Here is a 12,465-nt window from a genome sequence, read left to right on the forward strand (position 1 = left end):
ACCATCTAACCAAAAGATATAGCGACGACTAGTTGAGCATAGACGTCACTATTTTTATATATTTTATAAGTGTTAAAATTTATATATTTATATTATATTTTTTAAGTGTTATAATTTATGTTAACACAAAAATATTAAATATTTTTTTTATTTTTGATAAATTTATATATTATTATTATTAAAATTTTAAATTGTATTATTTTTATATTTTGTTTTTATATCATATTAATATTAGATTATCGTATAATATTTTAAATTATCATGTATTGAATCAAAATTAAGATGTTTGTCACTTGTAACTTGTACTGCAAAAATCTTGCAATGTCTTTGGATATAATCTCAATTACCAATTATTTTAGAAAATTTTCATAAAAAAATTATATACGAATTGGACAGACATTCTCTTGAGTAGGGAGGGCGATTTAACCCGTTCTCGACAGGTTTCGGCCCAACCCGATCTTATGGAGTCGATTTTTATGTTTTTGAAATTCGAGTTTTGAGTCGGATAGAGTTAGAAAACAGTCGGGATCGAGTCGGGTTCAGGTTTGCCTAAAACCCGACTTGACCCGACTTGATATTATATAAAAAATTATTTTTTAATTATTTATATATATTATATAATGATATTTTTTAATATTTATATTTTAAAAATAATATTTTATATTTTAAAAAATAATATTTTATTAAATTTCTGGTCAGATCGAATCGAATACGGGTTACATAGTATCGGGGTCGGATCGAGTTCAAGTATGAAAAAATAAAAAAAAAATTTCGAATAGGATCGGATTCGAGTTTAATAAAACAAAAAGTCAAGTTAGGTTCGGAGCGAGTAAAACTCGCCTCGAATCCGACCCGATACCAACCCTACTCTTGAGCGTGACCAATTAATTAAGAAAGAAGCATATGAAGAAGAAGCTAAAATTGAATTTGTTGACCTTTTAAAAGTGGTTTTAGATGTATAAATATAAAAAATTAAATTAATCAAGTAACACATAAAATTTTTTTAAAAATATACTAATTTTCTAACTTTACTTATAAAATGAAAATTTTTCACTCATTTTTTAAGATCATAATGGCTTATTTGTCGTATAATGAGAGACTAAGATATTAACGTTGGTTTGGTAAGACGTAATGGACTGAAGGAATTTTATAATTAAAAACGTCATTTGGCTGCGAAATTCGTTAAGATGTTGTCGAAGTATGGTAGCCCAAAATTACGGTCAAATTTGGGAATTCAACAATCAACCACAACAAAACAGTATAGAAACATCAGCCACCAGAATTTTAAAGTTGAATATTTTTGCAAGTTCTGATTTTTTTTTTCCTTTTTGAAGTCCCCACTTTAACCAATGACCATCGTATTTGAAGAAAATGAAACAAAAGCAAAGAACAAACTGAGAGAAATTCACAATTTTATGTGAGGAAAAAAAAAAACCAAAAAGAATTGTTTCAGTATGTTTTTCTCGGACAGTAAGCAAAACCAGCCCTTTTAACAGTTTAAAGTTTTAACTTGCATTCGAAGAGGGCACCGCTTGACTTCTGCTCTTGGAAGCAAAATTTTGTTCAGACTTTTTTTCATGGAAGCAAGCAAGTTAATATTCCCAAATTACTAATTTGATTGGAGAATCCCAATAGACCTTTCAAAATCTGAGCTTTTGCAAGCCAAAGAAAAGAATGACTGCGAGTCATTTGGTTGCTGAATCCGTGTGGAAAACTATTGAGTCAACTCATGCAGGTCCTTTCCCTTTCCCCCTATTTCTTCTTTCTTTCTGAATATACCATTTTCCTTTCTAATTTCTTTATTTGATGCTCTTATGTACATGTTGTGTTGAATTGGCCAGTAAGCGAGGAGCAGCTATCAATGTAAGTGATGCCCATTTTCTTCTTGGGTTTAAGAAATTTGGCAAGGACTGATAATGGGTATTGACTAGTTCTTTGCATTGCAGCTTGCATTTCCTGTTTGGTAAAAACTTTGAGAGAGCGACTAGGATAGTGGACCAAAGGGGTGTGAAGAAGATCACTGGTGAGCCCAGCGGTCGTTCCATCTTTCAGGTTCATTTTCTTCTTTGTACCTCAATCTCATTTATATATATTGGTTTTGGCAAATGTAATCAGAATGGTTGGGCAATTTGTCAGTTACCCAGTCTGTAAATTTTGGTCATTTATATGGGCAATTCCATTTTAAGAAACTTCCCTGGAAAATTTTCTCAAACTGGATTTTTTTTTTCTCATTGTTTGTTGCTTTAGGTTGTGGGAGAATCAAGGAGGAAGGAGGAGTATTTCTGTTTTGCTGAACACTATTGTGCTTGTTATTCATTCTTTTATGATATAGTTAACAGAGGAGAACAGCTTTGTGTAAGATTTTGTTATTCCTTTATCTCCTCCCATTTCTCGTTGTTCTTGTTATGTTATTGCTTTTAATAGTTTTATTTTTTTTCTTTGTTTCTTTTGTCTCAGTGTAAGCATCAACTAGCTGCAAGACTTGCTGGATCATTGGGAGCTTGTGTTGAGGTTAAAGTGTCTGATGAGCAGCTAGCATTATTGCTTTCAGAACTCTAGATCTCTGTAATGAAATAGTGACTCTTTATTTTTGAGGTGAGGAGGTAATTCTTGAGAAACTATATGAGAATCAAGCCCTGTTTGGAGAAAATCAGGATCTTCTTTGTATGTTTTTTCCTGCATTTTACAGCTGGTGAATAAAAAGTTTTTTTGAACAAATGCAATCCTCTGTAATACAACATTCAATCTCAAATCAAGGGACAATCTTGTGTGTTTTCATCTTATCGATCCAAGAATTGAACAAATCCATGCTCTTTGCTCTTGTTCAAGAAGCTATCCAACAATGACTTCCCATAAAACTGCATCAGCAAACCACCATGCCCCAACCTCATTCAATTTTGTTGGCAAAAGACCCTGGTCTCTCACGGTCTCATCCCACACTGGACCCTTGTCCTTCGTCATCTCAACCAAGCTCAGTTTCCCATCACTTTCTTGGAACCCGTAATGTCCAATACCAAACTCCTTAGCTAACTCCTCCCATAAATCGACCAGAGTTAAGCTTTGGGTTCAAACAGACTGTATTTTTATATAAAAAAAATTAATAAACTTAGTATATGTTTGACATACAAAATTATGATTGGATAGAATAAAATGATATTATAAATAAGATTAGATTAAATGATGTCATCTTATCTTATATTTGATGTATGTAAATATTATAATAAAATATTTTATTTATTAGTCAAAATTATTTTTACTTAAAATTTATATAATTTAAATAATTAATATAATTTTTAAAAGTATAATAAGACATAAGTTTAATTTTATGAATTAAAAATAAATTTTTTTATTTTAGGTGGATTGAATCATCTTATATACTAATAGGATAATTAATCTTCTTTGTAATTTTATCTCTATTTTTATATACAAATCAAATATAATATAAAATAATTATCATCTTATTTTATCCATCATCTTATGCACTAGACATGATTTTAGATCTTACATTATTTAATTCAGGTAAAAGAGAATAAAAAAAGTACAAGTATATCAGTTATTGATGAATCATTCTTTCCATTATTGAACGCGGCAGCAGAATTGGTCTATATTTTTTTGAGGCTTATTCTTAGAAACTTGGCCAGCTGTGAAGTCCTCGGCATAATCATGCTCGTGTGGAACTCCCAGCATCCAGAGAACGTTCTTATCTATTATTATTGCAATAAAAATAGAATTTGAATTATTATCTATTTAATGAATGATAGGGTGTAATGAGAATGATCAAACCATTTTTATTCCTTTCCGAATCATGTTCTACATTTTAACAATAACCCACTTTTATTCTAGTCTTGTTCAAACCCAATAACAGGCCACAAGACTTGATTTCAATGGCTGTTCTAGTATCTGTCTTTTCTTTCCTCTGATTGGAATAAATCCTGACGCTGATGCCCCCTTCATTCACAAAAAAGTTGAACCACTCTTAGATAACACCAAAGGGCAAAGTAAACAATGGCTTCTTTAATCAAATCATGAATATAAACTTACCATCATTGGATCCAAAAGTTGTAATGTCAAATTATGTTTGAGAAAACATCAGAACAGAAAATCCCAATTTGCCAATCAATATTCCTTTAGATAACAACTTTACAGCGTTGTATAATATGTTAACTGCACATAATGATTTCTATTTTATTGGCTTAGAAGTTATTGTATAAGTTTTTCAATTCCTCACTTTCCTCTTTCTCGTCTCATCAGCTATATAATACAAAGTTCCCCCACCAGATACAAGCCTAAGCTAAAAACTAGCTCTAGGCATTCAAAAAGCTAAAGATAACATACTATCATCTAGGAAAATCACAGAATCCTTTACAACAATATCACATTTCTGCTCTCCGTGTTCAAAAAACACAGTACAGAAAATTTTCTTTTTTTTTTTTTTTGGAACACTATCTTCTATGACCATTTTTAATCACCCATTTCTAAGAAGTTCCGCAAAGCTTCTTTCATTCGACCATTTGTACAATAGGCATAAATAACAGTGTTACACGAAATTATATCAGGTTTTACACCTTTTGCCAAAACTTCCCTAAATTTTTTTCTAATTCCTCAAAATTTTCAGAGCGGCTGTACATATACATCAAACTATTGTAAGTTGTCAACCTAGAGTATATCCACTCTCATTCAAGAAGTTCAAGATCTCATTTGTCTTCGGAACCATCTGCCTCCTGCCATATACTGAGACCATTGCATTTAGAGTAGTTATGTCAGGTTAAAATCCTTTCTTCCACAATTCCGAGAAAGCACGCTCTGTTTCCACAAGAAGGTCACATCTACTATTAACCAAAACAAGTCTTTAAGAGCATAGCATGAGGTTCAATGATACCAGAGTATATCTCTTCTGCAAGGGCATGCATCCTATCTACCTGCCTCCCATTGGCATAAACTTGAAGCAAAGGACAATAAGTTAGCTCATTGGGTTTACACTGACCATCTCTCATTCAGCGAGTATTTTCTCAGACTGTTCCCAGAGCCCTCCCCGTGCCAATGCTGCCAAAACAGCATTATACGTAGAAAGGTCTGAGATAACTCCAGCTTCCAGCATTCTCCTATAAACAGCCATGGCTTGATCATAAAAACCACTGCGACTGTATGCACTAATTAGGGCGTTGAAAGTGCCTCTTTCAAGTGCAAACCCTGCCCTCTTCATTTCTTTGATTACTCCTGTCATTTCTGAATCCATCCCATTTTGCCCAAACACTGCCAACAGTGTATTCCAAGTAACAACATCTGGTGAACCATTGCATGCCTTCATCTAATCAAAAACCTTCATCTCTCAGTAAACTTTCCACGGCTACCATGCATCTTAATTAAAGCATTGAAAGTACAAATATTTGGCCCGGAACCTGCACTTCTCATCTCCTCAAAAACCCCCATTGCAGACTCATCTTTCCCAGCCTTATCAAATCCTGACCAAAGAGTGGTATAGGTAAAAACATCAGGCTTAATCCCTTTTCCCTCCATCTGTGTCTTCAATTCCATTGCTTCCTCCAGGAGACCATCCCTAGCATATGCAGAAATCAACCAATTATAAGTCACAATGCTAGGAGCTAAGGTCCATCTCTTTTAAAATCTCCATGGCTTCCTTAGATCGCCTAGACTTCCCATATACATCCAACAATGCATTACAAGTAACATTATCTGGACTAAAACCAGCCAATTTTATTTCATCAAAAATGAAAGCCGCTTCCTAATGCAAAGACCCTCTGTGACAACAACTTATAAGTGTATTATAGTATAAACATCCGGGGCAACTGTATCATTCTTCATCCCATCAACAAGAGCCGTGATCTTTCTCCAAGGCATACCCATTTTACCATACATATTCAAAATCACATTATAAGTTATCCTCTTCCTCCATTTTCTGAAAAACGACCATGGCTTCCTTATACCTCCCACTACCGGCATACGCAGTTATCAAAGAAGTAAAAGCATAAGCATCAAGACTAAACCCTTCTTGATGCAAGCTATTAAATAAATTGGCAGCAACAGAAACCCTCCCTTCTTTTCCTAACATACTGATGCTAACAGCAACAATAGAACTATTCAAAACCTATTCATAGTCTTTTCTACACTTAACCCAAATAAAAACACCCAAAGCCAAGTCGGATTTCTTGTAAAAACCTAAACCCTTAACAACTCCCAGCATTTCAGCAGTCAAAAATTTTGTTTTTGCATCTGGGTTTTCTCTCTGCCATTTGGAGAGATTGTGAGAAAGTTGCAGCGTTTCTATCAATGGTCGAGCAAGTCGAGAAGACCGCTAGAAAGAGAGGGAGAGAAAAGAGAAGCTAATTTTTAGCAAACAGTGTCCTTCTCTTTATCACTCTTAAGAAGTCATTAGCTAAGTCCACCCTTTCTATGTTTACTAGACAAAGGGAAAGAGATATAAGAATAGGATAGTTTAGGAAGCGGGATATGACCAATGAGAGCTTGTCATGTCAGCTTTGACTAAGAACTCTGGTCAAAACCTTGAAATTTTGATTTTATAATCAATGGAAGTTTTCCGTTGCCATTGTTAATCTTAGCGAGTTATTTCAAAAAAAGAAAAAAGGCAATCTTGACGAGTTTCAAAATTAATACAGAAGGGTAAACAATCTCGTTAGTCCTTGATGATCACACCATTGTTCAACAAAAATTCTTCAAAAGAACAACACACCCTCCAGTGCCGAAGATTGTTAAATCCATTTTGAGACTAGATCAGTCAAGCCATTTGTAAACTGGCTACTGCAAAATTCCAAGATATTAGAATGATGTAAGAACATGCACAAGCTTTTATGGCACTAATGATACTGCATAAAACGGTTTACAGTATAGGAAATCCAGAAACAAAACCCTTAAGAAGGTTACTTCTGCACACGTGATGTAATGCTAAAACCACTAGTGATTGAAGGCAGAAACACTGGTTTTCTTCAGCATCTCAACGAAGAGATAGGCCCCCGTAAACAGATGTTTCCTATTTTGCAAACTTTCTCTCTCTCTTGGATCCATCAAAGAAAGTGAGGACTAATCAACCTGGGAATTTCAAGAGATCCAACGCGCTCTTTCCCTCCAAATATCTTCTTCAGCTTCTCATCACAAATTATAATCTCATTGTTCTTAGGGTCCTAGAGAAATGGCAAGAGAGAAGCAAGTCAGTTACAGGTTACTAGGTTGGTAATAAATTAAAAGATTCAGAGCATGCGTGGATATTCAATTTTTACAGCCATTAACAGAGGACAAAGAAAAATGAAGATCAAAGCGCAGTAGCTGAAGCTCATGACACCTTCATTCACAACCCTTACACGCATCACTCACAAAGTTACATAGTAGGGATCAGCTTAATTACAAATTCTAGGGTCTCAAAGCATACATTTACGAAGCATTTCTTAAGCAGGAACAGATTATTTGAGCCATCAGCTTCCCACATAAGCTGCTTGGTAAAAGTCAGAATTGGGAACCACATAAAAAACGTTGCACAAGTCATTATGTTGAATGCTCCAAAGGCGTGGAACAGCATTAACTCTTGTCAAGGTATTGGTTTTGTATGCTCCAAAGCTTCTCTTCTTTTCAAGAGGAAGACTAACTGTAACTCTAAGTCCTTCACCAACAAAATAAATATCCCAAACATACGGTTGCATTAACCAGTAATAATACTCTCAAACAAAAGAAACCCGCTCAAGATAAATCATAATAACAAAGCCGACAGTGCATGGCCACATTTACGTTCATCCACTTCAAATACAGAAACTCATCTACTAACCCATAGTTCCAATTCCTAGATGTCTGAGGCAGATATACGAAAACATCCAAACGAAAGTAAGAACCCAGTAGAACCACTCTTAGTCCAGTATCTGTATAGAAGATAACAGAGCATCAACCAACCAGCGGTCTCATAAACAGCAAAAGTTTATCCGAAAGACAAAACCCCACAGAAAAGAGATGTGAACACCATATATTTATTAGTTTATTTACCAAGAAAGCATAAGATATACATTCACGATCACAGAAATAGAAATAAGAGTAAAACTCATCCAAAACCCTTATAAATTCACAATAAATTAACACAGCCATATCCAAACACAGAAACCCATTTTAGGAAATATAGTTCAGAGATGAAAAAAGGGAAAAAAACAAAAAACAAAATAAAAAGGATAATGGACCTGAAGATTGTGCTTTTTAATGTAAGCGCAAATCTGCATAAGCGCTTGAGTTCGAGGAATTTCGGGGACTCCGACGAGAGCTTGCATCTCAGGCGACACACGGCGAGGCTTCGTGATGCCACGTGGCGGGTGGGAGTCGTTGGCGGGCTTTGAAGCCATGACTTGAGTCACGGTTCGTACCATGCGCACGTTGGTTGGAAGGAGACGGATAGAGGAAGAAGAAGAGGATTTCGCTGAGAACGACGCCGTTTGCGGCGAGATAAAAGTGGAGAACATGGCCGAAGAGGCTGACATTTTCTTTTCGTTCTTATTGTTAGGGGGAAGAAGAGGAAGGAAGGGACGGAGGGTTTTGTGTTATCCTCTTGTTTTTGAATTTTGGGTTTTTCTTTTTTCTTTTTTTTCTTTTTTTGGAGAAGAAGAATGAAAAAGAAGAAGAAGAGATGGGGTTTTTTATTATTTTTCTTTTATATGTTAATAGTTTTGATTGTTTTTTGGGAGCCTGCCATAAATCAAAATTATTAAATTGACCTTGGATCCCAAAGGGGCCAAGCCCAAAACCCTTGCCTCTCCTTCTGACTATGATCCAATCGAACCCTAAACCCAAATCACCATTCTTTCATAGGCCCATAAAGCTATAAAAATCTCTGTTTTTTTTTTTTTTTTGGTAATCTCTTATTCTTTCATTTTTTTTTTTTTAATTTTACTCATTCTTATAGTCAAATTTCTTTTCTATGTGTCTATTTACCATTAATCACACATATAAGAGTGATGGAAGCTCAACACACATATAAAATACAGATGAAACCTAAAAAGTGAATAAATTTCTTGAAAATTCTGATATGAATTGTTGATAATTTAATATGCTTTTTGATGGTTCTTATGACTACTTCATTCACTAGTGAAACTGTAGTTTTTTTTTACCAATTAGGTGAATGCCAAACCAATTGTTGATTTTATAATTACTGTACTGTGATAAATTAAGCAAATAAGGGAATTTTTGTAAAACTTTGAATGGGTGGAAAAACTATTTTCTTTTTATTATAAAAAATGTCTCATTTTGAAAATAGAAAAAAAAAAGTTAAAGATATTGAAATTTAAACTTCAAAATTATCTTATATTATTTTTTTAGTAATAATTATATGAATTAATTTAGTTAAATTTTGGGTTCATAAAAATTATTTTCATTTCCTATAATGTAACTCCTTGTATTTGTCAACTAGAGAACCTTATTCTGCAACAACAAAACTCAGCATCTCTATTTTGCTTTGATTTGCAATAATGTCATGGGAAATCTAATGACATTTCAGGTTCCAGGCAATCACTCAAACCAAAAGTCTAGAGTTTGGTAAGACTAACCAATTCCTAAACCAATAGCCAAAATAAATAAATAAATAAATAAAGATATACCATATGCTAGAATTGGAAAAGTTAAAAGGTCACCCCTTTTGCCTATTAAGGTTTTCAGTTTGAGAATACTAGAATGATCTCATTCAAACCAGGCCAATTGAAGTTAAAATTTTACTCTTAAAATAAAAAGCTGAACTCCAAGTCTGATCTCCACCCCACTTGCAGGGACACAGAGATGAAATATTAAAAGCACAAAAATTCAATCTCAAGCTTTTCAGGTTTTGTTAGTGTCACTAACCTTAAATGGTACCAAATTTAATTGAGAGACGTCCGAGATCTGAGTTGAGGTCGTTACATTTAATTGATTGCTTTTGCAGTTGAAAAAAAAATGGCATAAAAGTCAGTCGGATGCAATTCATGGCGGAAAGAGGACGTCGATTTATAATATCCTTTCTGGAAAGAAATGTATGGGCCAACTGGAGGAGGATAACCAGTTACATCACTTCGGATTTGGAGATAATGATGGCCAAACCGAAGGGGCCCTCCCCCCTCAATCCCTTGCACTCTAAGCTGCTTATAGACGGACCACTTTAACTTTGAGCTTTGTTTTTTCCTTGTTTTCTCTTGCCACCATTTCTCATGCTCAGCTTCTACAATTTGCTTAATGGAATATAAACTTTTTTTTTCTTGTTTTCTTTTCCTTTTCCCTTTCTGAAATGAATCTGCTTAAATGGGTTTTAGATGAATCAAATGAATGGAAATGCCATGCAACCAAATTGTTTACCTTTCACAATATTTGCAGATGACATCTAAAAGAAAGACCGCAAATGCCATGCAATGGCACTAGCGGTTTAATAGTATCACATGCAATATATATATACCGAGTTCAATCAATCTTTGAATGAAACTTTAAAGAGTTGTGTTAATTTCTTCTTTGAAGAGTTAGGGGATATTAGGGTTCATTTGGATATGGGTGTTGAGATTAATTTCAATGAAATTAAAAATGAGGATGTAAGTGAAATTAATTATTGTAATTATAATATTAAAATTAGTGATACTTATTTATTTGAGTGTCAGAAACGTCCTGAAGTCTTAACTTCAAAGCCTCTTTAATCCTTTCTTCTTTCTTTGAAGATCGAACATGCCCCCCATTTTAAGCCAACTGAAAATTCATCTCACCAACTCATAAAATACATCAACATCTTCCAAACATTCAGTGTTCTTGTTATTTCTCAAGTAAATGCATGAACCAAGCCAAGCTAAGCACAGATAAGAGTATCCAAAGTGAGAAGGAAGGGCCCATGTTAATGCAATCATGAGAGAGAGAGAAAGGTCATAACTGAATGGGACCAATTTAGATAAAAATCCGAACTGATGATCATGCAGTGCAATGGCTAAAATTTCACAACAGGAAAAGTTGGAATTAGGGGACATGTTTAAAACTGGATTGATCTATAAGCAAAGGCCCTGCTCTATTACAACTGGTCACCAATTCCAACAGGACACGTGAAACCAAGTTAATCATCTCTGTTAGAAGAATAGGACCCTCCCAAAATTAAGGCTTTTTCTTAATCACAACAATTATAGTTGGAACTCAAGATAGGGACATAGCTTCCATATAGTTTCATTATCAACAACTGGTTTGTCTTTCTCCTTCATTAGTTTAATTGACATTGGATTATTGTTGAATTTGAGTTTGTTATTATACTATGATTTAATATTGAATTTTGATATTATTAATTTAGCAAAAAAATTGCTATTATTTTTAATTTTACTTAGTTTTGATATTATATTTAATTTTCGTTGATTTTTTTTATATAAAACCAACAAAAACCCATCATTTACATTCATAGAATATTGTAATTTCTATTTACCAAAAAAAATTGTAATTATTCCTTTAATTTTTATAAAAAAAATAATGAAATTAAAAGTTTAATAACAACATTCAATAAAGTAAATTAAAATATATTAAAAAATTAATATTTAGTCAAAATATTACTCCCTCTATCTCATTTTTTGTTGTTTATCTTTTTTTTTTTTTTGAGATGTCACAAAATTATATAATTTTATTTAATATCTACAACTCTTATTTTTCTATAGTTTAAACTTATTTTTTTATGATTTTTTTTACTTTTTGACATTAAAAGTCATAAAATTTTAATTTTATAAAAAAATAATTTTAATCTTAAAGACATTAAACTTAAAACTTTTTTAATTTTATAAAAATTAATGCCGTCCAAACTACATCGAATTTGACTTGAATTCCTTTTTAAATCAGTAATTTATTAAACTTGGGTAATTCCTTTACAAAAGCTTCCATGAATACATGAAAAATATAGCAAAATCTTTTACATATATTTATATATAAAAGTAATAATCATGATGGTGTTGAACAGGAAAGAACATTTTTCTTCGAAAAGCCACACATCACAGCGTGACAGCCTAGCAGACCCTACGAGTTTGAGGCAGGGCAGGTGCTCCAACATACCAACCAAATCTGGATCATTTTTACCCCTAACTTAATATTTTAACTTAGCGTACAAATTACATTTTGCCAGTTTGCCATAAAAAATAAAAAATAAAAAATTGGAGGCCCCATCCACCCCCCGCTGATCATTATTCCGCTGCACGAAACGATCAAAAACTGTCATGCAATCCAATTTGTACGTCGTCCCAGTAAATTAAATTAGGCAATCAAAAATTTTGTATAATACTTCCAATTTTATTCGTAATTTTTAATATTTAATTTTTGAATTCATAATCGTTTAAAATATTTTAAATTTTTTATTTTTGTTCACTTTAATTAATATATGACAAAATCCACTGTCTCTGTACCACTTGACTCTTCAGGTGTTCAAAAAAAAGGGTTTATTTTATTTTTTTTTATTTTTAAATTAAAATTTATGTTAAATGAATCTCTTACGAA

At 33.1% G+C, this 12,465-nt stretch overlaps 2 protein-coding genes and 1 pseudogene across 3 annotated transcripts; 1 reads left to right on the forward strand and 2 right to left on the reverse strand.

Annotated features, from left to right (window-relative positions):
* The first annotated feature begins 1,314 nt into the window (after positions 1 to 1,314).
* Positions 1,315 to 2,780, forward strand: SSN2 (zinc finger SWIM domain protein). 2 transcript variants are annotated; one of them, XM_022893416.2, is made up of 5 exons: positions 1,315 to 1,735; positions 1,842 to 1,863; positions 1,947 to 2,052; positions 2,248 to 2,355; positions 2,458 to 2,780. In XM_022893416.2, the coding sequence occupies exons 1-5, from the start codon at positions 1,675 to 1,677 to the stop codon at positions 2,557 to 2,559; spliced, it is 399 nt and encodes a 132-aa protein (XP_022749151.1). In that variant the 5' UTR covers positions 1,315 to 1,674; the 3' UTR covers positions 2,560 to 2,780. The 2 variants fall into 2 exon arrangements, with proteins under 2 accessions (XP_022749151.1, XP_089601147.1); XM_089745021.1 differs by having other exon boundaries at positions 1,534 to 1,735; positions 1,932 to 2,052.
* Positions 2,781 to 3,539: 759 nt separating this feature from the next.
* On the reverse strand, positions 3,540 to 6,738 carry LOC111298385 (uncharacterized; annotated as a pseudogene).
* LOC111295906 (upstream activation factor subunit UAF30-like) lies at positions 6,600 to 8,636 on the reverse strand. The gene is made up of 2 exons (XM_022889740.2): positions 8,193 to 8,636; positions 6,600 to 7,157 (listed from the first exon to the last, which is right to left on the reverse strand). Exons 1-2 carry the CDS (start codon positions 8,484 to 8,486, stop codon positions 7,041 to 7,043), a joined length of 411 nt encoding a protein of 136 aa, XP_022745475.2. The 5' UTR covers positions 8,487 to 8,636; the 3' UTR covers positions 6,600 to 7,040.
* Between the last annotated feature and the right edge of the window lie 3,829 nt (positions 8,637 to 12,465).

The sequence above is a fragment of the Durio zibethinus genome, chromosome 16 (assembly GCF_047325235.1).
Source record: "Durio zibethinus cultivar Kanyao isolate XHJ-2024 chromosome 16, ASM4732523v1, whole genome shotgun sequence".
Classification (NCBI taxonomy): Eukaryota; Viridiplantae; Streptophyta; class Magnoliopsida; order Malvales; family Malvaceae; genus Durio; species Durio zibethinus.